The sequence below is a fragment of the Camelina sativa genome, chromosome 16 (genome assembly GCF_030686135.1).
Source record: "Camelina sativa cultivar CO46 ecotype springtype chromosome 16, ASM3068613v1".
In the NCBI taxonomy this organism is placed as follows: Eukaryota; Viridiplantae; Streptophyta; class Magnoliopsida; order Brassicales; family Brassicaceae; genus Camelina; species Camelina sativa.
Window position 1 is genome coordinate 20176068 of NC_141895.1, and position 25409 is coordinate 20201476.

Here is a 25409-nt window from a genome sequence, read left to right on the forward strand (position 1 = left end):
CTGCATGTACAGTGTTTGTGAAAAACATCACTATACATCACTCATTTTGCTAGTGAATTTGTTGCTATATGTGAAAAGTTTTAAATTCAAGTTGTTATGTAATAAATTGGAGTCTGGAACTCATATAAATTATCGATCAATGGTCAGTGTAAGAATATATTGTATAGGCCTCATTATCATTGCATTGAAATTGGTAGCTTCAATGATCTGAGTTCACCTATTTTCCAGTGTATGATCATTCATTTTCATTTTTTTTTTTGTTGAAGATTTCATTTTCATGTTGTTCTCTAAAAGGTGTGTGTGAATTTCAGAAATGTTCCCCAAATTTTAATTAAATGTGGCACCAAAAACAAAAAAAAAAATCAAACATATACAGTTGAGAATGACTCAACCCACTAGTTAACTAACTATTCATTTTATTTCTAGTAACTCAACATGGACTCATGGTCATCAATTCATCATTGTATATAACAAAAGGAAATATATATACATTGTTCTGGTTTCATATGTCAATCAATACGGTCCGAGTTGACTATGCTACAGGAAGAAGAAAAAAACATTTCTTAACAAGTATAAATTAATGTGACGATGATATGTAGTATAAGATCATGTCTAGTGATATCACGTACCATATACTTAGATCTGAATAACCACTCAACGACCTTTGACTATGAGGTGACTATAGGCAAATAGCCCCCATGAATCGTCTTATTAACAAAAAAATGACGAACCCTACCACGAGAATGTAATGTCAGTCTGATAAATTGTTGTAGGTTGGAAGGTGCATATTTTCCCTCCTTTCAGATTTCAATTTCTTGGCTTCATTAATGGGTAATATAAATATACATATACTGCATGATAAAAAAAAATGTTCATGTAACTGTAAATGTGAATGCAAATATAAAATGTTTTAAATCTTGTCGACGTAAACAGAGAAACGAGTTAGTCTACCTAAATAATGAAGATGGTTTCTGCCGAAGATATTAATAAGCATCTTCTTCTTTTTTGTTGTTCCACAATTAAAAAGTACCCCCATTGGTTGGATATATACATTGCAACTATCATTTGTTCCTACTTAAATATCTCGAGATGGAACTATATAATCATTATCGTAAACCGAGATCTTATCCCAAATTTTGTCTATAATCTAAATGCAAAGCGCAAAACAAATAGTATGAACACGTGTATAATTATAAGAAAGTAACTACGACAGTGATTAAAAATGGGCCAATGATTAAGAACCGGTTGCTTCTCGAGAATATTTTACTTGCTACCGAACTGGTGAAGGATTATCATAAAGATTCAGTCTCTGAACATTGTGCTATTAAAGTTGACATCTCAAAGGCGTTTGACTCTGTTCAATGGGGTTTCTTGCGGAACATTCTTGTTGCATTGGACTTTCCCCCACAATTTATTCATTGGACCATACTCTGTTCAATGGGGTTTCTTGCGGAACACTCTTGTTGCATTGGACTTTCCCCCACAATTTATTCATTGGACCATACTCTGTTCAATGGGGTTTCTTACGGAACACTCTTGTTGCATTGGACTTTCCCCCACAATTTATTCATTGGACCATACTCTGTTCAATGGGGTTTCTTGCGGAACACTCTTGTTGCATTGGACTTTCCCCCACAATTTATTCATTGGACCATACTCTGTTCAATGGGGTTTCTTACGGAACACTCTTGTTGCATTGGACTTTCCCCCACAATTTATTCATTGGACCATGCTTTGCATCACCACTCCGTCGTTCTCTGTTCAGGTCAATGGCGAAATAGTGGGTATTTTTACGAGTACGCGTGGCTTTCGGCAAGGATGCTCTCTCTCGCCTTACTTATTTGTCATCGTCATGGATGTACTAGCTAACAAACTGGATAACGCTTCTGTTTCACGCCAAATTGGGTATCATCCTCGTTGTAAGAACATCGGTTTAACGCATCTTAGCTTCGCTGATGATCTCCTGATTTTTTCAGATGGTAAGGTGAGATCCATAGACGGTATTGTCCAAGTTTTTGATGAGTTTGCGAAGTGGTCAGGGCTCAGAATCAGCATGGAAAAGACGACAATTTACTTAGCGGAGCTTACAGATGCGGTTCATCAAGTGATAGCTGCTCGGTTCTCATTGGCAGTGGGTTCTCTTCCGGTTAGATATCTAGAACTCCCACTTGTCACTAAGCGTCTCTCCTCTGCGGATTACCTTCCTCTAATTGAGCATGTTAAGAAGAAAATATGTTCCTGGCAAGCACTTTTTCTGTCGTATGCAGGGCGACTAAATCTCATTACTTTGGTATTATGGAGTATTTGCAACTTTTGGATGGCTGCGTATCGCCTACCGAGAATGCATACGATCAGTGGAGAAGCTTTATTCTGCTTATCTGTGGTCTGGTGCTGATCTTAATACTAATAAAGCCAAAGTAGCGTGGGTGGACGTTTGTAAGCCGAAGTTTGAGGGAAGATTAGGCCTGCGAGCTCTCAGAGAGGCAAACGATGTATGTTGTTTGAAGCTCATCTGGCGTATTATATTATGTGGAGATTCGTTGTGGGTCCAGTGGGTCAGACAATCGTTGCTTAAGAATACTTCTCTTTGGTCTGTTGATGTCACACAATTAGGATCATGGATGTGGAGGAAAATTATAAAGTATAGGGATGCAGCAAAACTACTCTCAAAAACCACTGTCAAGGATGGCACGCGGACATCATTTTGGTTTGATAATTGGTCAAGTATGGTTCTCGCCATCGCCTCTAGTCAATGGACAGACCAAACGACGGATTTTCTTGCGCGATACATTTTGCAGGCAGTTGTTTACACCCTTTGGCAGGAGCGAAATGATCGTCGTCGCGGCACCACTCCCACTTCCCAAGCTCAGCTTATACATCGGATTAACCGTAATGTCCACAATCAGCTCCTTGCCATCCAGCTCGGTGGTGATACGCGATATCAGGATGGTCTGGCACTGTGGCTCGCTTCCCGATTTGATCCTCACTGAATAATGATTGCTCTGTTTTGAATTATAACAGTTTTCTACATAAACGCTGCACCTGATGTACAAATGCTATTTTCTTTTTCAAATCTAATTTAACATTTGTTTTCAAAAACTGGCCAATGATTTAACACTTTTATGGCATAATAGATAATTCAACCATTAAGGGACCAAAAATACTCTACTATATGACATATTGATACAAAAAGGAACGTGAAGAAAATCTCATGTTCTAACGATAAGGACTTCCACTACTCTTTTCCCACACGCTCCACACCACTGTTTCTCTTAATCTAATCTACCAATCTTAATCAAACTTCTAATTTAGAAATCAAAGATAATTAGATAAAACCAATCTTTACCTACTTGACCGGAGAGATTTCACTTCTCAGTCCCCAGTGGCTGTCGACGCCTCGACTCATCTTCCCTTTGTCGTATAGTTAATTCAAGAACATAGTACAGTAATATTTTCACTAAATATATAAAAAGTTCGTTTAAAAATCTCTTAAATGCGTGAAAATGTTTCTCCTAAACCGACCAACAAAATGGTCCAAACTAACAAACTCACGGTTTCATTACTCAGGCCCATTAAGCTAATCACCATATTAATACACTCCAACGTCACCTTTATTATTTGAAAAAAATAAAATACGGCCTTTCCCTTCTCTCCTCACGAGTAATAATGCAAACAAAACGTACAAATTTATCTGTACGTACGTACACTCATGCAACATCTTCACCTGCCACGTATTACGTAATTACGTTATAGTATATACCACTGCTTCTTTCTAACCTTCGCATTTTGTCATAGCGAATGTTAGTCACTTACGCTAACAACTCAAAACGCAAACCATCCCCCCGTCTCGATTCGTCGAACAGAACAGTCCCCGTTTCCTCGGGGCATAACGGAAACGGTAACCGTCTCTGTTTCATTTCCAACAACAAACACTTTTTATTTTTTTTTATTTAAAATTCTAAAATTAAAAAAAAAAAAAAAAAAAAAAAAAGGAAAAACTGAGCTTGTTTATTTATACATCGATCCCAAACAAATGAATATGTTAAAAACCTTTTTCACTCTTCTCTGCTCTCCACACACACAACACAATATTTCAAAATTTCTCATTTCACACCTCTCTCTCTTCTTCTAGATCTCATCTTCTTCTTTTTTTTTTTTTGGTTATGGAGAGATCAGAATGAGAAGCGATAACCGTGTCGACGACGACTGTGTACTCATGTCTGTTTCCTTCTCTAACGATATGGATTTGTTCTGCGGAGAAGATTCCGGTGTGTTTTCCGGCGAATCATCCGAAGTTGATTACTCGTCGTCTTCCGAAGTTGATTCGATCGCTTGTTTTATCGAAGGAGAGCGTCACTTTGTTCCAGGACATGATTACCTCTCAAGATTCCAATCTCGATCTCTCGATGCTTCCGCTAGAGAAGACTCCGTCGCTTGGATTCTCAAGGCGAGAGAGAGAGAACCTTTTCACTCTTCTTTTTTATTTTATTTTCTCAAAACGTTTTCGTTATCCTTATCGCGAATAACTGCGCCCGATCGAGTCGTTTACATGCAGAGTAGCTAAAATACGCAGTGAGGTGGTTTGATTTGACTCTTGTATGTATTTTGTTTGGTTTCAGGTACAAGCGTATTATAAGTTTCAGCCTTTAACGGCGTACCTCGCCGTTAACTATATGGACCGGTTTTTATACGCTCGTCGATTACCGGTAAGTTTATTTTTTTAAAACGTCAACGTTAAGTTAATTTGCTCTGTTTTTATTCATATTGATATGACAAATAATAACCAAACAAAAAAAAAACGTCATTGTTTTCACTTTTTTTTGTTTGTGTATGGATCAAAATTTTTATTGACTTTTCTTCAGAAAAAAATGAAAACGATTGGAAGATGAAAAAATAATTAGGGTAATAATTTTTTTTACTTAGAACACTAAGTTAAAACGTGATTAATTTAGTAGAAATTAGTGAGATATTTGGAATGTACGTAGTAAGTGATAAAACAGGAGCGGGGTGTTTTTATATTTAACATTGACGTTACATAATAATAATAATAATAATAGTATACTTTTTGCAGTAAACTTTCCACTTCATATATCGGCTTTATTGAAAACTTTATAATCATAGTGTTAACTAAAACGCTCCTCTACTATTATATAATATTTGAGTTCATTCTATATAGTATGAAATATGATGATTATTAGTAATCAGCTTTAATTTCTGTAAAATATATATATATATATATATATATATATATAGGAAACGAGTGGTTGGCCAATGCAACTTTTAGCTGTGGCATGCTTGTCTTTAGCTGCTAAGATGGAGGAAGTTCTCGTTCCTTCTCTTTTTGATTTTCAGGTAAATTCTTATATATATTTTTCTTTCTTTAAGATTCTGAATTTTTGCTCTGTTTTTAAGGTATATTTTAATTCATGTATATGTAAATGTAGGTTGCAGGAGTGAAGTATATATTTGAAGCGAAAACGATAAAGAGAATGGAACTTCTTGTTCTGAGTGTGTTAGATTGGAGACTAAGATCCGTTACACCCTTTGATTTCCTCAGCTTCTTTGCTTACAAGATCGATCCTTTGGGAACCTTTCTCGGGTTCTTTATTTCCCATGCCACTGAGATTATACTCTCCAACATCAAAGGTAACGTGACCTATAATGTTTGTATGATGACTAACATAATGTCACACATTGGGTTGGTTTCTAACAAACAACAATGTTAAGTACAGAAGCTAGCTTTCTTGAGTACTGGCCATCGAGTATAGCCGCAGCTGCGATTCTTTGTGTAGCAAACGAGCTCCCTTCTCTATCCTCTGTTGTAAATCCCCACCAGAGCCCTGAGACTTGGTGTGACGGATTGAGCAAAGTAGGAATATTGTTAATATGTTATATCACATATTGGATGGAACAGGGGAAGTATATCAAAAATCCTAATGTGTTTTTTTTTTTTTTTTTTTTGACTTTGCAGGAGAAGATTGTGAGATGCTATAGGCTGATGAAAGCAATGGCGATAGAGAATAACCGGTTAAACACACCAAAAGTGATAGCAAAGCTTCGAGTGAGTGTAAGGGCATCGTCGACGTTAACAAGGCCAAGTGATGAATCCTCTTTCTCATCATCATCTTCTTCTCCTTGTAAAAGGAGAAAACTAAGTGGCTATTCTTGGGTAGGTGATGAAAAATCAAACCTCTAATTAAAACGTGTGGGGGAGTAAAGAAACAAAACCTAGAAAGAAAGAAGAAACCTCTTATGGTCAAGTAGGGTATATTTTTTTTTATAACAAGTACATAAATAATAAGGGAGTGATGGAGAGACGATTCTAAGAAGTTAAAGTAAAAGTGTTTATTGGGGTGAGTTGAAGTAATTTTAGAGTGTTTCCATCCAAGGGGAAAGAATAAGAGTTAATGAAATAGTTTTGGCTACAACTTTTATGGAAAGGGTAAGTAAATTTGGTTTTGGGGGGTTGGTTGGTTGGTTGGTTGGATGGGAGAGACAAAGCTCATCATTAATGGCATTTGCAGATTCCCAAGAAAAGCAAATGAGTGAGTGTAGACCACACGTGTAAGAGAAGAAAATGATCATGTGAGTGAGTGTGTGCGCGTGTGAGAGAGAGGGAGCATTTGCATTAGAGTCCGTCGCAGAACATGTACTGATGGATAAGACAGGGGGGAGCGTTTGCAAAAGATTTTTGAGTGGAGAGCTCTTTGTCTTAATGGATCGCAGCAGTTTATGGACCCCCTCACCTCAGCTAAAAAAAAAATCAAGCTGCGAGTATATATTTGTTTTTTTCTTTTGATTTTAAGATTTTTGATTCCTTTGTGTGCGACTTCACGTGCCGGAGGCGTGTGTCTCACGTGTTTGTTTGTTTTTTTTTCTCTTCAAATTTATTATCTTTGGCGGGAAATTTTGTGGTTTTGATTTTTATACGTATTTCGTGGACTCCAAATGAGTTTTGCCACGATGCGTTTTCGTAACGTATGCATGCGTGTAAGGTTTCACGTGTGTATGTATGTGTTTTCTTTTAATTCGTTTCTAAAAAGATTAAATTTTATATATAATTGTTTTCCATTATATAACAGTGGTCGTGGACAAGGTTAATAGACGTGAGAGAGGATAATTCGAGTGGTGAGAAACTGACTTTTGGTGTGGCCTGTGGGGAGCACATTGCACAATTACAAAACATGTGAACATGTGAGTTGTGGATCGAGTATATGTTTTATTATACGACGAACGTATAAAGACAAAAAGATAAAAATGTATTTCATTTTACGACAAAAAAAATGTTGTAAGTGTCAAAAAAACAGCAGTAAAAAAAAAACAAAAGAAGTGGTTTCATGTCACGTAGATTAATTTCTTCCTTTGGTTTTAGTAAAAAGAGGAACAAACAATTAATAGGAGCAGTAGAAATGTAGAATACATGTGAGGTTGATCTGTCTTCATGTCAGAGAAAGTGGTCTCACACAACAAAACCATAACGTAGCTACACCGTTCTATCTCTCTCGAACCCCTCAAACATCAGCCCCTCAAAATACCCATATCTTTGACTATCCACATATACACATGTGCGCACACGATTCTACAAGTAAAAGGGGAATAAGAAGTGAAGGAAAAAATAAAACATTCATGAAAGTGTGTTTTTTTAGTCTTATAAGTTATAACTAAACTAAGTTAGTTTGTTTGAGTTTGTGCCGACAGAGGTGAACCCCACGTCGAGAAAAATGTCTTCATCCACTTAATTCTAATTAATTAGTTTAATATTGTATATAACGTGACTTTTTTATTTTAAATCAACGAGACAACGACATTATATGATCGTTCTCCAATGAACTAATCACGCGTCTCATATATGCTTTACACTAAATCTCATCACTTCCTTACTTATCTATCGGATGTTACAACGTAATCTACTTTTTATATCTTCATGACGCTCCTCTTCTCTGTTTATATATATTATTTTAGTTTACATCAGTACATCACTTTTCCCATTTTTCAACCATACACTGATATTGACATACACTGTTACCAGATTTTGAAACTGTTGCACTCAAATGTACGTAAGGAAATGTGTTAGCTTTTTTACTCCCGTACTTGTCATCAGTATTTACTATTTATTAGCTTTCACTACAACAAATATGCACATTGTTAACCAGAGAAAAACGCTATCATAGGTCTTTGATAGCGTTTTCATGAGCGCTGTTTTAGGGCACTGTTATTATATGTACCCCATATACAATAGCACTTATTACGTATGCTATGTTATAAAAATATAACATAGCTTTAAGAAATTGCTATATTATCAAGATCATAATTTTGAAAAAATTTATACAACATTTGTTTTTTCGTGCTATGTTATAGTTTTATAGCATAGCTCTAATAAACTGCTGTATTATCAAGATTATAATTTTGCAAAAATTTATACAATATTTAATTTTTCGTGCTATGTTATACATATCTAATATAGCTGTTGCGAAATGCTGTTTTATCTTGTTTACTGTGCTATGGTATATTCTTTTATCATAACGTTTACCTGTACTTTTATAGCATTTTCTGATATGTGATTATAGCACACATAACCTGTTTTATAAAATCTCATAAAATCTGATTAATAAACGTCTCAGATCCAAAATACATAACAAAAGTCTCAAGAACATCAGTTTACCATCAAAGTCTCAAGAACATCCAAAATAAACAAGCAATCTCAAGTACTTAACATTACACAATAAAACCATCAGTTTAAGACATAATGACCTTGTTCTCTGGCCAAGCAATGCAGGAGCTAAGTGCATCTTCAATAATCTCTATTTCATCGGATGGCCTCCAAACTTTTACATTTTTCACCTTCACAACATCTATCCACACTTTAACTGCATTAGAACCCAAGCGAGTAAAGTGAACCTTATGTTCTGGATCATTTGTTCCCCATCGTCCTTCAGCCACAACCCTATTCTTTTCAGTTAAATCCATCAACTTGCACTTCTTATTCTCCTTGGAAATAACTTTATTACCTGGTTGTTGTGGACCAGGAATCAATAATGTCAACATTATATTCTCCTTCTTCATACAAAGGTGAGGAGGCAAATTGTAGTTTACCAATAGCACAGGCCAGCTACTATAATTACTATTCTTCATGTTGAATGGATTAAATCCATCTGTGGACAGCCCAAGCCGTATGTTCCTTTCTTCAGCTGCAAATGAAGGATACTTCTCATTCATCTGAGCCCATGTAACAGAATCTACTGGATGTCGAAGTTTTCCATCAGTGCTCTTGTTAGTGTAATGCCACCGTAAGTCCTTAGCCATGTCCTCTGATCTGAACATTCTCTTCAGCCTTGGTATAATTGGAAAATATCTTAATACTTTCTGTGGGACACCTTTCTTTACCTCATTAGTCCGCTTATTAGTCTTCCACCGTGAAGCATTACATTTGGGACATTTATCAAGCTTCTTTAACTTCTTTCTGAAGAGGCAGCAATCATTAACACATGCGTCGATCTTTTCATATCCCATATGAAAGCTCTTTAAAAATTTCTTGACATCATACAATGATGTGTGAAAGACATTACCATCTGGCAACATGCTTGGCAATGTCTGAAGCAGTTCATTGAAGCTCTTATCCGACCAGCCATTATGTGTCTTAATCCTAAACAAAGTCACAATAGCCGATAACTTGCTGTGGTTTGAACAGCTAGGGTATAGTGGGGTTTCAGCATCCCGGATCTTTGCAAGGAACTCATCCTCTTGTTGGTCCTCACCCTCTGCAATCTCACTTAAGTCGCCCACAGGTTGGTCAGCTAAGTCACCTCTAAAAGCCAACTCTTGATCAAAAAATTCAGCAGCTTTATATAACTCAAAAACTTCCTCATTCCACTGAGTTGGTTTACTTTGAAATTCATCTACTGACTTCACATCTCCATGATGATACCAATCACTATGCACCTTGTATGCCTCATCCATCCCTCTTATTACAAGATGCTCAACCACAACACTGTTTAACTGTCGTACTACATTACGACAGTCTTTACAAGGACATATTATCATTTCTATGTCACCTAAAGCCGCAGACACATCCCTTACAAATTTCCAAGCTCCACTTTTATAACCAGGATCAGCTCTTCAATGGATAATTAAAGAAAAAAATCATAACTAAAAGAACATCTTAAATGGATTCGAGCTATCAATTGCGATGGATATGGAGATTTAGGGCGAAATTGGGGCTTTTCACAAACGGCGAAATTGGGGCTTTTCACAAACGGCGATAAAACTGAAGAATTGATAAGAAATTTAGAAGAATTTGAGCACACACAGAGAATTTAGAAGAAGAAATCTTCTTAGGTTGAGCTTAGGTTGTAACGAGAGAGAGAGAGAGAGTGTGTCGAGTTTTTGGGTTTTTTTTTTATTTGGCGATTAAGTGAATAATTTCACTAAGTATTGGCGGACAAAAGTCACTTTTGTTTCCCGCTACATAATTTTCCTATCATAGCGTTAATAAAATGCTATTAAAAAGTAAGCGAAAAAAAATCTCATCTTTCATAGCAGTGACGGAAAATGAGCTATATCCGTCTGCTATCAATGTACATATTTGTTGTAGTGTTTTCCTTTTCTTTTACAAAAAAGTTGGCATGATTTATAAAAAATTCATGACACATGAATTATGAATATAAATGGTATGTTTTCTTGTAAGAGCATCAATATGATATGACAACCTGAGACTGAACCAGATGGACTTATAAATAAATACGTACAAAATAACTATTACAAAAAAAAAACTATACAAAAACAGCTTTATATATAGAAGAAAGAATAGAAGCTTCACTTCACCCACTACTATTTAATCTAAACATGAAGCAAAAGTAAAAGAGAGACTATGGATGGTTAGGGTGATTAGCAACTGCTAATTATAAATAAATAATTAGCAGCCCACGCATTTGGATATATCAATCATCGGGATTACATCCATCATTGTTTATTAAACTATTTTAATTACTTTAATCCTCTTTCTGGTTTTGATTAGGACACAAAAGGGACCGAAGCTTATATATCCAGCGTATAAAGACATTCATCTTTTAATTACTATCTCCTGTATATTAAAACAGAAACATTGTTCAAGAAAAGCTGACGTATGGTCTGAGAGTTCTATGTCTAATTTATTACTTGTTCTTAATATTCTATAATATTACATAAAACTGTCATTGCTATTCAATTTATTTATATACTCAATATTTTATTCCTATAAATTCTAAAATTGGTAAATATTATTCAAATATTTAAAAATATTATCCCCAACATGTTTTCGAAATTATTTTCAAAACCTATGTATTATAATATAATAAAAAATATAACAAGAGATGTAAAAAATATAAATAATATTATTTCTTATTGTTTAAAATTTTCTGACCAAAAAAAAATTGAAATTAATTTTGAATAATAGATATTAGAAAATCTTTAAAAACAATTTGACGCCATCTTAAATTTATTTTAAACTATAAAATATTTAAACTTATGCAAATCCTAATTTTCAGTTTTCCATATAGAAAATTTCTGATATATAAGATTAACTTATATTAAAGATTCCTTAATTTCAAATAACATAATAAAAATTATAAAATCATATTTATTTTAATATTATTTCTTTAAAATTTTGAGCTATGGGTTTTTATAGATAAAAAAATATTATACCCCTTATGGAGTATGGCTACTGGGACGGGTTTGACCTGCTTAAGAATTTAGGTCATTCGTTTCGAGAATTTTAATATTTTTGATGGTTTTTATCCATTTAATAATTTACAAGTTTTATACTCTGATTAATCACTAATTTGGTAAACGTTAGATTCATGTATGTTGTTTTGTGAATCTTAATTTTATGCTGAAACCTTTATTATTTCAAAAATCACAAACTGAATGAAACCAAACTAATATAAGTTTGAACTGTAATTGATTTAACAAAGAATTATATCTATAAATGTAACTCTACCTATAAATAATATAAAACAAAACTTATAATAAACATAGTTTCTGAAAACATAGTACCTACTCTTGATTAATCCTTGTCTTGTTTCACTTATTTTGGTACACGCGTTTGCCATTAATTGCATACCTTTTAATTAACGCATGAAATATCTAAACGCCCTTAATTTATCAAACAGAACATACATTTTTCTTATTGAAAATGGATAATGACATCTGATGGCCTGATGGGAATGGGATAGAGACAAAAAAATAATGAAATTATATGACAGTATTTGCATTCATTATATAGCTTATAGAAAAATGGATTTATCAGTATCACATTACATACACATGTATGTGAGTATGTATTGTGTATATTCATTATATAGCTTATAGAAAAATGGATTTATCAGTATCACATTACATACACATGTATGTGAGTATGTATTGTGTATATAGGCGCATGTAGATCATGTTGATGCGAGTAGGAATATAATCAGAAAGACTTCGCTTTATTCTCAACTAGTGTTAAAAGGTGAAGAATCCTAGGAGTAGGTTTTTCAAAATAACTTTGCGTACATACATAGAAATATAACCAACCCAAATCCTATTTCATATCTACCTATTTCGATAATGTCTTCATTATACTCTACATTTATGTTAAAAGTTAAAACTTTATATGCGACTTAATTACCTCTCCGAGTACCACTAATCATTAATCAAGTACGTAATGAGCTTTAAGCACATACAAAAGCATAGTTTTACACTTATTCTTGAAGTGAAGCAAAAGAAAAAACAAGGAAATTAAGAGGGGAATATATGCTAGAACATGTAGAAACAAAGTTTGCACATTGATTCTTCTTTCTTTTGCCTTTAGTCTCTTTAGAGAAGAAGATACACTATATATTCATTAAAATAATCAAACTTTGGATGCTTGAAAAGTAGAAAGAAATATAAAAGTGATGAGAGGATATTTTTAGAGAAGGGAATCATTAAAATAGACAAAGAAAGAGAGAAGAAGAATACAATGGTGGCATGGCCCGACCCGTAGGGGCGTGAGAGAGTGAGTGAACTTAGTAGTTTCTCGAGGGAGCGTCTCTCATTTGTTGTTTACTTTAGAAAATTTTCGTGGGTTTGCTTTTTGTTGTTTATGGTCACAAACCAAGATATTTTAGTCACTGTTGCACTTTCATTTCTCTAGTGGACTACAACGACGTCTCCTCCTCCTTACCAAAGTCCTTTGTTTCATCATCAAAACACTCTTCACCTAATCCGACCTATTCATGTTATTTCAAGGATACTCGCACACACACGTGTGAATCAAAAGCTCGAACTAGAATTAGAATATAGTTTTGATTCGTTTCGATTAATGCAAAGAGTGCATCGGGGAAAGGAGGATGAACGTGAGAGAAAGGAAATGAGCATAAAAGAAAAGCAAATAGCATTGAGCACAGTGACTGAAAGCAATAAAGTAAGATTGTAAGTTTCATTTTTTCAGATTGAAATTTTTTTTTTTACAGAGATTTCAGCAAAGGGATGAGAAAGTATAAAGTTGAAAGCGAAAGGCATTTTTATTTTTCATGGGGCGAAAGCAAAAGCGGATTAGAGAGACGAAAGGTGGTTTTAGCTAAAGAAAGACAAAAAGGAATGTAACACTCTTTTAGATTTGACGTTAAAGAAGCTTGCGAATGTGACTCTGTAGGAGCCATATCAATACATTGAATCCACATCATAACTAAATTATTCATTCCTCTATTCACCATGCTTACTAAGACTCACCAAGGCATAGTTGTGATTGGGCTAGGATTTGGGAAAGGGCTAAAGAACCATTTGTAAAGTCCATGGACTTGATTCTTAATCTGCAAGATTCACTTATCCCAAGTCTTAACTAGTTCAACCCATCCAAATTCCATTACAGCCTTAAGTTTCAGATGAGTTTAAACAAAAGAAAATGTAAATGTTGACCTTTTTATCAGTATGTACGTCCCTAAACATGTATTGTTTTGGTTCAGATTTGATATATAGAGGAAAACACTGACACACTCTGTGTTCTTGTCAACACCACAATTCAATCTCTGCAACAAGAAAAATCTCTAATCTTCTTACCCTGAAGCGAATCGAATTTACACATAGCATCGGGTCTAGGTACTTCTCGGGATAGTAGCGACTTACTCTTTTTACTGTGTTTCATTGAACAAATCCTTCAACAGCCCTCATGTGTCACCGAGTTGCAACCTCTTTCTCTCCTGCTTCAGCTGTGACACAAAACTATCTTAAAATCACATGACAACGCATATATTACATTTATTACTTTGGTAGTGACACTTACCACAGTCTTTACTCGATCATTGGCAGTACGGGTTCCTCCAAAGACAGAATAAGAATCATAAGGGCTACGAACCAACACTTCGTTTATTACCAGAATGTTTTTGTTATCCCAACGTGCAGGAAGCCTGGAGAATGCAGCATCACATAACATTCAATCAAAAAGAGTACATGTTGCAAAATCAATAGAATGATTATCAGCATAAGCATACATCCATTTGTCACAACCAGTTCTTAACTGCCCAATGAAGAAACCTACACAACATAAGTAGCCTAAAACCATGTCACATTCATTATAAGCAAACTCACACAACGGTAGCAAAAACTACCTACTTACTGTCTTTGGAAATTATACTACATAATCACATTTTGTTATTTCAGAAGTGTTATGACAAGTAGTCCAACATAAGAAAATTCACTAGTAAAGACGTGTGATTTGATAGCTAAAACAACTGAAGCAAGGCTAAAGATAAAGTCGACTCATAGTAGAACAAATATATATAGTCCCAAACAAGCTTGCATCTTCTGAAACCACAAGCAATAAAAACGCAATGCCATGAAAAGAATGACAATTGACAACTCTAGTAAACATCTGAGATTTGATCCTGATTTACAGGCAGCAACAACTTAAGCAAGGCTTAAGACACATTCGACCTTAGTGCTAATATATAGTCTCAAAAAGCTTGCATTTCCTTGAAACCAAGATCAATACTAACACTAAATTGGCTTCAGATTCAGAAACTAAAGAACTCACAGCTTGCTTCAGATCCAGACCTCGTTGCAAACAGAAGCAAAAGCTAATTAACAATCAAATAGTAGCAGTAAAACTGTAACTAATCCAGGCTAAACCAAGAACTTCTTCACACAAGAACTAGCCTAAATCATAACAAGGTTCGATTGTATCATCATCAACTCAATATAAAGAACCAAAAAGATCCTTACGTCTTAGAAATCGCGTCAAAGATCATCTGCGCCTCTGCGGTAACACCAACACCAAATTTCTCGACATCTCTGCATAACACATTATCAAAATCAGAGCTAAATTTCGTAACAATCATAGAAGATTAACACAACAAAATTGCAACAAGTTATCACCTAATGCCATTAACTTCTTTCTTTATGAGTTCATCAAGATTAGCCAAAGGTTTCTTAGCTAGCGGATCCTTAACTCTCCCCAGATCCTTCAGCTCGGTTATGTAATTCGCATTCACCATCCGTAAGGTCTTCGATTCGAGAGGTTTAGGCTTCGTTCCTTCTTGTAAGTCCACTAAATCCGTCAAGGAAACCGCAAAATTCCAAACAAAAGATGATGAAATCAAGAAGAAGAAGTAGCAGAGATGAGAAAACTACGAGATGCGGAGTACTGATTTCGTAAAAAAAAAAAAGGATATCGAACATGGCGAAGTTGGGAACAGAATCATATGCCAAGACGATTCCATGAACTCGTCTCCAGTGGTCAACTTGACAGCGTATACCTTCCCCAACGCGAATTTATCGCCTTCTCTTCCAACGTCGTCTTTAGCCACCGTAGCTCTTGCTGATTTCATGGCGGCGAACGACCTCTCTCCGGCGGTTTCTAAAATCGCGGGTTTTGAAATGTGACGGTTGAAAAATATCTTTGGCTTCACGTTAAAATGGACAATAACAAACTATAACCGTAAACGGGCCTCTGCATTCAACTTTATAAGCCCATATAAAACTGCCCTGGATCGTTACTATTTGAGCTATTACCGGCCCCTAATAGATCGAATGGCCCAATTATTATTATTTTTTCCTAGCTAAAGTTATTTTTAGACCACTTCACTAAGTTTTGTATAAGACTACTAGGGTATGTGTTTTTTCGTATTAAATGAAGAAATTTTCTACTATTCTCAAAAGATATTATTATATTTTGGTAGAATTGAATTTTAGTTACTTAATAGTAAGATGTTTATGCTAAAAATTATAAGATGAAGATGAAGTGGTCAATGTGGCATAAATTAAACTAATCATTGTTATTTTTGTCAAAAGGAAAATGGGAAGCTGGTGAGCTACTACATCACCATTATCTCCTGTCACTACTTTTAATTTTTCAAATCTTCAGTGTCAGTCTTGAATGTTGGTTCTAAATCTTTACTAGATTTTATTGATAATATATATATATATATATATATATATATATATATATTTATTTGAATTTATTTAACCACACTTTCTTGTTAGTGTCTATAAGGCGATCTTTCTTTGGCTAATAATTGTTTCACATAAAGGGTGTAGTGTTAAAGTTAAACTTAATTGTTAACTTTGTAAAAATCGATTATATATTTGTTTGTAAGATATTAGTTATTTTCCAAACTTTTTTGTTTTTGTTTCGTTTTGGATCTCGGGTTAAAACCTAAAAATCTATGATAATTTAGTTATTTAAAACATTAATATTAGACCAAAAAAAAAAAATCTCAAAATAATATTAGACAATTATGTTTGAAATAATTTTTTTAAAAAAAATCAAACACTATTCCTCCAATTCCATGATGACTGGTTTGGCTAACAAGTAACAATTATAAATGGTCGGAAAGAGGAGGGCACATGGAAGAATGGGATGGACCGAGGTTAACGGGGATGAAGACAACAAGTCGAACCACTCATTGCAAACCTCTCCTAGAGCACATCTTTGATCACATGATATTTGAGCCGTCCATCTTGCACATGGGTTTTCACATTATAATGTTTGTTTCCACTCTATATATTATCATTTAACAGCTATTGATTATGATGTGGTGGACAATTATTATCTTACAAAGTCTTGGTTTGCGGATTTAAATTTCAAGAAGAGTTAGTAATTTTATAAGTAAGCTTTTTCATCCACAAATTTGTTTTTTTACGTTAATTATGCAAACTATATGTCATTTACCCCAATATTTAGAAAATGATAATGTTGTATTCTTAATTGATTTGGTAATGCAAAACGCATGATACGGAATTCTTATTTTTGAATTTGAAATATAAATTTGTTGGGCCAAAACCACCTTTACCAAATTACTATTTTTTTGGTTTATTGCTCTGCCTCTCAAAATTTTTACCGTCTAGTAAAATGATTGAAAATCATTACATGTTTAGTGGGTTAAAATCATCTCCGCGTTGGCACCATTAAATCATTGAAGCCGTACAAAAGTTACCACCTCTTTAAACAAATTGTGTCAAGTGTCATACTTTACTAATTTCATCTTAACAGTGATAAGTCTTTATTTGATCTACATTACATGCTTATACGTGTCACTTTATTATAAGATTTTTTTAATTAACCTAAATCAAGTTTCATCGCGGCACGTTGATATATTATCTTGACTTGGACCATTTTCAGTGGACACTGACAATTATACCCTGACACACGCAAGCAACAAAGAATGCTATCGAGGCACCGCACCAAGGGCTAATTTCGTCATTTCCTATCTGAGTAAAGCCATCAGAGTCTCTGGCCAATTTCAGACTGGGCCACTCACTGATCAAAAGGCAACTTGCTCCTCCACCACAAGCCACAACAAAGTTATATAATTTAGTAGTATATCTAACATCCAAGATTAATTGTACAAAGTACAAACATATCAATTACTAATTACCATAGCAAAATTAAACATCACTTCGACATTTTAAATCCTTACAATAACTCAAAAGTTAGTGGATTCTTATGTCAAAAACCAAAACTAAAATTTGGCATATATTCATAGACTAATATTTTATAATGTTCTTTTCGCAAAAAAAATAAAGAACCTATTTTACAACTGTATGAATAATACTGAAAAAGTGAATTATAGCATAACAACAGCATTGACATGGATAGATTAATTATTAATAAAAAAAAAAAAATTAAGTAAAATATGTATCCATGGTCCAAAACCATTGAACCACTCGTCTCGTCTCTTCCACATAAAACAAGAACAACCACCAAAAAACGATGTGACATATACTTACAAACAAACAAGAAGACCATATCAAATAATCAGAGCAACAAAAAATAGAAGAAGACGCAAGATTTGTTTCCATGATCCTGAAATGGGATTAAAAGAGCAACATAATTGTCTGAATCAGAGGAAGATCATAGGTTTTTTAGTCTTAGCTTTTATACCAATAGCTCTGTTTCGACTCTGTTTTAATAATCCATTCTCCTCCATTGATGACACCTCTCTCCAAGACTCTTCATCTCACGTGGTCATCACTAGCTTCTCTTCTTCTTCTCCTCAAGGTAACATCGAACTTATTCAATACTTTTGTGTAGATGCAAAACACAATGGTTTAAACTATAGAATTGTTGTCTAAATCTGCAGAAGAAGATACTCAAGAGAGTATTGATCGTGTAAAGGACGAATCTTCATGCGATTATACGCAAGGGAAATGGGTCAGGGACGCGATTGGTCCACTCTACAATGGTTCAACCTGCGGAACAATTAAAGATGGTCAGAACTGTTTCCGCCATGGTAGGCCTGATTCCGGTTATCTTTATTGGAAATGGAAACCGAACCAATGCGATATACCGAGATTCGACGCAAACCGGTTTCTTGATCTTATGAGAGATAAGCATCTAGCTTTTATCGGTGACTCCATGGCTAGAAACCAGCTTGAGTCTCTTATGTGCTTGCTCTCTACAGTCTCTAGTCCTGATCTTGTGTATAGAAACGGAGACGACAATAAATTCAGAAGATGGCGTTTCGAATCTCACAACGTCACGGTCTCGGTTTACTGGTCCCCGTTTTTGGTGGCCGGTTTAGAGAAATCGGGAAACTTGGACCACAATGTATTGCACCTAGACCGCGTGGATGAGAGATGGGGCAAGGATTTAGAACGTATTGATACTGTCGTTGTCTCAGTGGGACATTGGTTTCTGCATCCGGCGGTTTACTACGAGTCCGGTTCGGTTTTGGGATGTCATTCTTGTGAAGCAAGCAACTGTACCGAGGTAGGGTTTTACGATGTGTTTAGAAAAGCGATAAGAACAACGTTGAAAGCGGTGGCTAGAAGTCGCCGTGAGGTGATCTTGACGACGTTCTCGCCGTCACATTTCGAAGGCCGGCCTTGGGATAGTCTCGGTGCGTGTAATATGACAGAGCCGTACGAAGGGAAGGTATTAGAAGGTTTGGACTTGGACATGCGCCAAATAGAGATGGAGGAGTTTACAGCAGCTAAAGCGGCCGCGGGGGTGAGGTTAGAGGCGTTGGACGTGACGGCTATGTCGGTGTTGAGACCAGACGGACATCCTGGCCCGTACATGTACCCGTTCCCATTCAAGAACGGTGTACCGGAGAGAGTTCATAATGATTGTCTCCATTGGTGTCTGCCTGGACCGGTCGACACGTGGAACGAGATTATGATCGAGATGTTGCGGCGATGGAGGGTCTAAATCATGAACCATGATTGTGGAAGTGATCCTATGACATCATTCATTTAAACGCATATGACAAAAGGCGTAATCATATATATATTTTTTTCGGGATTTCAGAAAGTATAGCTAGGTAGTTTTCTTTTCTTGGTTAGATACGATCGGAAAAAAAAAAACGCATGAATGATATACTTTCTCTGTTGGTTATTTCTTCCGTTCTTCAAAACGATAGAGATGAGTACACAAATATAGCTGCACAATTTATATTTTTTTCCAATAATTCAAACTAATTAAGTAGTTATATGTCATAGAATTTTTTTTTGGCTTGGAATCTTTTAATTATTGTGCCTTAAACTGTCCATGTACTGATGTACAATAGCCACTAGCATGCTTGTTCTATTATATTAAGGTGTAGATAGCTGTCACTATGATTCGTAGATCATTGATTAATGATGGACCGCGTCTAGAAAATTTTTTTTTTTGTAGTGATGAATATGATGTCATGGCCAAGAACATTGTTAAGAAAGAATATAACATTTGTTCAATTAATTGGTCTATTCAATTTTACTTGCTTATAAGAGGCCTTTGTGGAAGCAAAGCAAGTGGCAACTGGCACGAAAGGGATGGGCACCGTGAATTAAAGAAGATTTTTTAATAATGTTCTATATCCAATTTTGCAGGCATTTTTTGGGTTTTGTATTTGTGGCAGAGCATAAGAGTAAGACCCAGAGATGTGTTTTTTGTCTTTTATTTCTAGCATATGTTTTTTTGTCTTCCAGTACACAATGTTTTTGTCTTTTTAACGAAGAAGAGAATCTTCAATTTTCTTAAGAGTGAACGGTTAAAAAGATTTTGTTAGACAACAGAGTTTTAACTTTTGACCAGCTGTTTATTCTTTTTGCCCTCCCTCTTTCGAGTAACTCTTCTAATTCCTGCCTTTTCTCCACTAAGTTATGTTTGGAACTTATGTTGTTCCCGAACACGTTACTGCTCTCGGTTGTTTGCTAAGATAACTTGTACTAGTTTATAAAATCGTTTCCAAGGTGCTTTTTATAGGTTTGAAATTTTGAATGGTGACAATGGACCAAAGAGATTGATCTTTTTTTGCAACTAATTTGTTTTTATTGTCCTTCCTAAAAAATATCATTGCACACTCGCATAGTATGGGCTTTACCACAATAATACTGAACACATGCGTATGGGCTTTTACCACAGTTTCGTATTAGGCTCATTTGTGTCAAATTCCAGAGCTCATCTAATATTAATTTGTCTCTTTCTACAGCCACATGTACCACACTAGTGAGTAGCCCATATACAGGTATATCAATATATCATCATGTAGTAGAACTCTCTCATTCACATCGAGGTTGCTATACTACGAACAACGAACCACAAAGAGTTTGATACTTTGATTCGTAGAGTATTTCAGGGAGATTTTTTTTTTTTTTTTTTTACCACTATGCAGCCATTGAGAAAGATGGTAACTGGTAAGAAAAACCTATGTACATCGAAAGTAAGATCAAATAAATGATAAAAAAAATATAAGCTAATTGATTAATTGTAAATTGGTTTCTAATTATAAACCTATGACATTTAATTAATGTATATGCTTTTTTATTGAGAACTTATAGTAGTCATATATGAACTTCCTTTCTCGCATTGAATAACTTCAATACATACTGTATATTTACAATAGATTCAAAGCGTGAATACAATAGTCGATCCTTGATTCGGAGATTATTCATTCCATAGAAACATAAGAGAGAGCTCTAGCTATTCAAAGACATGTATATACATTGGGTAGGTTTTGCTTTTCGGACCAAAAAGCCTACTTCAGCAATCTCCCATTGACACTGACCACTTAACACACTCTCACACGCATTTCTTCTTATTCACGCCATAAAAAGAGGAAAGGGGCCAAAAATATATGAACCCTCAATTCTTCTTAAAAATAAATACAGAATACAAAATTCACACAGGACTGTCTTCCTGATTAGTAAGCAATGGAACTTTGTATTCATCTTCTTCGTGATGAATAGTTTTGATGGATTTTCTTTCTTCGTTTGGATACTGTTTTTCTTCGATTTCCTTCAATTGTCCCCAAGACACTGTGTAGTATCCCACACCACCTATGGCTGCTCCTAACACACTGCACCCATGTACCAACAAATACTTAACACTTAATTATTACTCATGCATGATAATCATATGCTAATATAAGTATTTATGAGGATTAATAAATATTTTCACGGACCTCCCGTAATGAAGACTGTTGACGAAGAAGCTGGTGCCAAAGAGTGTTGCCCAAAAGATACCAAAGGGTTTGAATAATGGCACGTAAGAAGGTCCTTTCATTTGGGTGCACTTTACGTGTACACTTGTTCGTATCACACTTCCGAATGTTCCCTGATTTTTATCACATCATCATATTCACTAATATTAGATATGTTTGTTTCGATCGATGACTTTATGTGTAATTAATTATAAAAAAAAATTGAACATGTAGTTTTCTAGTGATAATAGTTATATCACTGCTTGATTCAAATTAACCTTGTGACCAAATGAATGTTTCTAAAAAAATTCAAATGACAGTGAGAAAAACAAAATTTACCGTGGCGATAATGAGGTAAAGATCGAAGTTAGGCTGGATCTTCCATGCACTTAGGTCTCTTTCCATATATAACGAGAACATCACACACTGGATCGTCCCAACTATGCTGTAAAACGAAGCCACTTTCATTACATGTGGATACTTTTTTACCGTCCCTGTCTGAAAAAGACAAAAAACAAGAAATATTAACCTCAAAACCAATTAACATGCATAAGCATAATGATGGTTTGGAATATACTATTGTTGAGTACCTGAACAACATTGAAGAGGGAGACAGAAAAAACAGCGGCGGCCAAAAAGATACAGCCGAGAAACCAATTGTCGGGGAGGTTGTAGTAGACCAAAAGTTTAGGGATTGATTTAAGAAAACGAGTTGGGGAAGCAGACGAAGCTGGTCTTATGAAGGGACCTTTGTACAACTCTTCAACAAAAGCTCCGCTTAATGAGATTATTGTTCCCATCATTTTAGCCCTCGTACTTGTGTTTCTCCAATCCAACTTGCTTCTTCTATATATACATAGATGGTTATTATATATATGAAGACGTACATATTACTATTATGTATATATGGAGTTTTATAAATGGTGATGCGAGATGTCTTACCCGAGAACAATAGAGAGTAGGAAGGAGAAGGAAGGGATTTGCAACCCCATTGCACATACGACTATGGGTGAGCTGAAGCTTAGTCCCACAAATGCCAAGTTTTGGAACATAAATATCCTTCACATATGTAAAATGTTGCAATATAATCAGTGCATGTGTATGCATGCATGAATAACATTTCACGTACGTTCAAAATGCATGCAAATGCGTGTGTGCTCGCAAGCGAGCAAACTATTATGACCCAACATATGTCACACAGTTTTTTACAAAAAAAAATTAGTGTAATTACACAAATAAAACATGGTGTGTGTGGTATGTGCCGCTCACAAATAAACGTCACGACTTGGAAAATAAGAGAACATATTAGGCCTAATTGTATTTTATAACCGAGTAAACGGCACGCAATTTTGTTTCTTTTCGATAGATGACGATGCAAATCCATGTCTTAGAATATTCATTAGCTAGTGGTTGAGACAGTACGTTTATAAACATGGACCTTATATATTATTATTTAAATTTAAGGACCACCTAAGTTATTGGTATTGCAAAATACAATAATACTAGTAGAATCTGGTCTGTGTCTCAAAATCTATATGATAGATTTCTAAGAAAACATTAACTAATAAAGAGAGATGGATGTACCCACCCGGTGAAGCCTAGAAAGAAAACACGAACGAGAAGTGGCCAAGAGAAGATAGATTGTTCAGTTCTGCAAGTGTGATAACAACATATAAATCAGAAAAGAATCAAGATTGATTAGTGAAGAGACATTATACTATAATATATAAAGTATGGAACGTAGACCGACCTCTCATTCCTGTGGAAGAAGAAAGAAAAAGGCAGAAGAAGAATAGATCCAAAAGCATTTGTGTAAACGACGAACACAAAAGGACTCATTCCTCCCGTCAACGCCGTCTTTGCCATAATCGTTAGAGCAATAGTGCATGCTTCCATTATCGCCATTGCTACAAACGGCACGAACTCATCCCTTCTAACTTTCAACTCCATCTCTTCTCGTCTAGCCTTTCAAATAAAAACGGCACGATGTCTCCTAGCTCCAAGTATATAGGAAAAAAAGATTAGAGAGAGAGAGAGAGGGAGAGAGGGAGAGAGAAGAGAGAGAGAGAGGGAGATAGATCTTCAATGCTATTGGAGAAGATACGAAATTATTGGTTTAATTTCTCTAATCATATATAGAGAAGGAGGAATTATCATACATTTACTTTTTATTTATCATTATCTATTTTTCAGATATAACCTTTCACGAAACGGTGAAGCTACTTTACAAGCGTGATGTAGCTACACGAGTGACTCCACCATTGCACTAAGGGTGATATGCTACGTCATATTCTTTTTTTTTTTTTTTTTACTTATCAGCATGTGTTCAACCTCAAACATAAATCCAAATAGTGTGATGCTGTTTTCAGATAATTTCCTTTTATTTATGTTACGTCGCGTTTTTCGTCTTATAAGTTATGTAACGTATATATATATAATTATAAGTTAGAGAGCTTGATTTGTAACGTACGTGGGATCTCCTAATACATCGTCAAGAGTTAATTATGATCGTACGCCAACTAAATCAGCGATTAAATGGAGACCAATACGTTATTTACTTCAAATTTTATCATATCCTATTTTTGTTTTAACAATTTCTCTAGAATTTATAAATTCATAGTTTCTCAAAACTAGAGGCCTTACAAGAAGCAAAAAATTGAACAAACTTCTTAGAGTTCTTGGTGTCTTGCGACAACATCTTTACGAGGAAAATGTCATGAAGAATTCTGTAACCAATAGTGCGCAAATTTGAAACTTTAGACGGACGATTCATTCGAAAATGATGATACTTTATTCCTAATTTGATGATTAATTGCTTTAAAATTGTGGGATGCAAAGCGTACCCCGTTAGCTTCTTCAGGAGAGAAAGCTCGCAAGTCTCGTCTCCACATTTCCAGCCACAACTCAATGACTCAAGCAGCTCATGTTGGAGTGAAAGATTCACTTCTCTCAACAGTACACTTGCCTTCATTTTTAAAGTTTGCTCAACTACTTCTACTCTCTCTTAAATTCCTCACTGATGTTTTCAAAAACAACTAATTCGTACCTTTGTAAAATTAATTAACTTTTTTTTTTGTTGTTGTTAATATTCAAAAACTACTGCCTCCTATGGAGGCCATAAATAAAACCCATAATATGTATCTATATATTCTATGACAGTGTAGTTACACCTAAAAAAAAAATGTAGTTACACTTATAGTATAGTAACATCTCACTGAACATCTTCATTTTTCTTTTCGTAACGAAGTCCCTAATTGTGAACGTAACGTGAGATACTACCTTAACTTCCACATCCACTAACAAATTTAAAATTAGACTTGTAAATTTTTGGTCAGAAGACCATTTGAACGTGAAGTAATATTTTAAGCGCAAAAAACAAAAAGAAACGACAAGGCATATTGCTGACATATGCAACGTAAAATCCTATAATTGCGATCTGCATATTAATTTTATAATGTATACAATGGGCCAGGTGATTTGTCTACTCTTGGCTGAGGTTAATTAAGGACCCAC

The 25409-nt window shown here is 35.0% G+C and overlaps 5 protein-coding genes and 1 long non-coding RNA gene across 10 annotated transcripts; 4 read left to right on the top strand and 2 right to left on the bottom strand.

The window, feature by feature from the left end:
- The first annotated feature begins 1852 nt into the window (after nucleotides 1–1852).
- On the top strand, nucleotides 1853–2990 carry LOC104753747 (uncharacterized). The gene is made up of 2 exons (XM_010475950.1): nucleotides 1853–2234; nucleotides 2302–2990. Exons 1-2 carry the CDS (start codon nucleotides 1853–1855, stop codon nucleotides 2988–2990), a joined length of 1071 nt encoding a protein of 356 aa, XP_010474252.1.
- A 791-nt stretch (nucleotides 2991–3781) lies between these two features.
- On the top strand, nucleotides 3782–7074 carry LOC104750866 (cyclin-D1-1). Of its 2 annotated transcripts, XM_087490228.1 has the most exons (7): nucleotides 3782–4447; nucleotides 4620–4706; nucleotides 5254–5352; nucleotides 5445–5646; nucleotides 5733–5869; nucleotides 5972–6169; nucleotides 6525–7074. In XM_087490228.1, the coding sequence occupies exons 1-7, from the start codon at nucleotides 4178–4180 to the stop codon at nucleotides 6543–6545; spliced, it is 1014 nt and encodes a 337-aa protein (XP_087346354.1). In that variant the 5' UTR covers nucleotides 3782–4177; the 3' UTR covers nucleotides 6546–7074. The 2 variants fall into 2 exon arrangements, with proteins under 2 accessions (XP_087346354.1, XP_087346353.1); XM_087490227.1 differs by lacking the exon at nucleotides 6525–7074 and having other exon boundaries at nucleotides 5972–6430.
- Nucleotides 7075–8275: 1201 nt separating this feature from the next.
- LOC147925770 (uncharacterized) lies at nucleotides 8276–10113 on the top strand. Its single transcript, XR_015583649.1, has 2 exons — nucleotides 8276–8496; nucleotides 9786–10113. It is a non-coding gene; the product is annotated as an uncharacterized LOC147925770 (long non-coding RNA).
- Nucleotides 10114–13899: 3786 nt separating this feature from the next.
- On the bottom strand, nucleotides 13900–15897 carry LOC104750867 (uncharacterized). Of its 3 annotated transcripts, none has more exons than XM_087490230.1 (5): nucleotides 15671–15897; nucleotides 15370–15541; nucleotides 15217–15285; nucleotides 14279–14402; nucleotides 13900–14204 (listed from the first exon to the last, which is right to left on the bottom strand). In XM_087490230.1, the coding sequence occupies exons 1-5, from the start codon at nucleotides 15819–15821 to the stop codon at nucleotides 14163–14165; spliced, it is 558 nt and encodes a 185-aa protein (XP_087346356.1). In that variant the 5' UTR covers nucleotides 15822–15897; the 3' UTR covers nucleotides 13900–14162. The 3 variants fall into 3 exon arrangements, with proteins under 3 accessions (XP_087346356.1, XP_087346357.1, XP_087346355.1); XM_087490231.1 differs by having other exon boundaries at nucleotides 15370–15531; nucleotides 15665–15801; XM_087490229.1 differs by lacking the exon at nucleotides 15671–15897 and having other exon boundaries at nucleotides 15370–15554.
- Nucleotides 15898–18089: 2192 nt separating this feature from the next.
- On the top strand, nucleotides 18090–19831 carry LOC104750868 (xyloglucan O-acetyltransferase 1-like). The gene is made up of 2 exons (XM_010472717.3): nucleotides 18090–18493; nucleotides 18576–19831. The coding sequence occupies exons 1-2, from the start codon at nucleotides 18304–18306 to the stop codon at nucleotides 19643–19645; spliced, it is 1260 nt and encodes a 419-aa protein (XP_010471019.2). The 5' UTR covers nucleotides 18090–18303; the 3' UTR covers nucleotides 19646–19831.
- A 1432-nt stretch (nucleotides 19832–21263) lies between these two features.
- On the bottom strand, nucleotides 21264–24143 carry LOC104750869 (WAT1-related protein At1g70260). 2 transcript variants are annotated; one of them, XM_010472718.3, is made up of 7 exons: nucleotides 23647–24143; nucleotides 23485–23547; nucleotides 22839–22955; nucleotides 22487–22742; nucleotides 22236–22394; nucleotides 21879–22030; nucleotides 21264–21773 (listed from the first exon to the last, which is right to left on the bottom strand). In XM_010472718.3, exons 1-7 carry the CDS (start codon nucleotides 23844–23846, stop codon nucleotides 21596–21598), a joined length of 1125 nt encoding a protein of 374 aa, XP_010471020.1. In that variant the 5' UTR covers nucleotides 23847–24143; the 3' UTR covers nucleotides 21264–21595. The 2 variants fall into 2 exon arrangements, with proteins under 2 accessions (XP_010471020.1, XP_019093811.1); XM_019238266.2 differs by having other exon boundaries at nucleotides 22487–22739; nucleotides 23647–24000.
- Between the last annotated feature and the right edge of the window lie 1266 nt (nucleotides 24144–25409).

Excerpts from the sequence above, each read along its gene's own strand:
- LOC104753747 (XM_010475950.1), top strand. The coding sequence starts at position 1,853 with ATGGATGTACTAGCTAACAAACTGGATAACGCTTCTGTTTCACGCCAA. Across the intron at positions 2,235-2,301 it reads GCATGTTAAGAAGAAAATAT|TATTTGCAACTTTTGGATGG; the intron begins GTTCCTGGCAAG and ends GGTATTATGGAG.
- LOC104750866 (XM_087490227.1), top strand. The coding sequence starts at position 4,178 with ATGAGAAGCGATAACCGTGTCGACGACGACTGTGTACTCATGTCTGTT. Across the intron at positions 5,647-5,732 it reads TATACTCTCCAACATCAAAG|AAGCTAGCTTTCTTGAGTAC; the intron begins GTAACGTGACCT and ends TGTTAAGTACAG. Across the intron at positions 5,870-5,971 it reads GGTGTGACGGATTGAGCAAA|GAGAAGATTGTGAGATGCTA; the intron begins GTAGGAATATTG and ends TTGACTTTGCAG.
- LOC104750867 (XM_087490230.1), bottom strand. The coding sequence starts at position 15,821 with ATGAAATCAGCAAGAGCTACGGTGGCTAAAGACGACGTTGGAAGAGAA. Across the intron at positions 15,542-15,670 it reads TCTGTTCCCAACTTCGCCAT|TGGACTTACAAGAAGGAACG; the intron begins GTTCGATATCCT and ends TGACGGATTTAG. Across the intron at positions 15,286-15,369 it reads AAAGAAGTTAATGGCATTAG|AGATGTCGAGAAATTTGGTG; the intron begins GTGATAACTTGT and ends TGTGTTATGCAG.
- LOC104750868 (XM_010472717.3), top strand. The coding sequence starts at position 18,304 with ATGGGATTAAAAGAGCAACATAATTGTCTGAATCAGAGGAAGATCATA. Across the intron at positions 18,494-18,575 it reads CTCTTCTTCTTCTCCTCAAG|AAGAAGATACTCAAGAGAGT; the intron begins GTAACATCGAAC and ends CTAAATCTGCAG.
- LOC104750869 (XM_010472718.3), bottom strand. The coding sequence starts at position 23,846 with ATGGAGTTGAAAGTTAGAAGGGATGAGTTCGTGCCGTTTGTAGCAATG. Across the intron at positions 22,031-22,235 it reads TTTACCTCATTATCGCCACG|GGAACATTCGGAAGTGTGAT; the intron begins GTAAATTTTGTT and ends GATAAAAATCAG. Across the intron at positions 21,774-21,878 it reads AACAGTCTTCATTACGGGAG|TGTGTTAGGAGCAGCCATAG; the intron begins GTCCGTGAAAAT and ends ACATGGGTGCAG.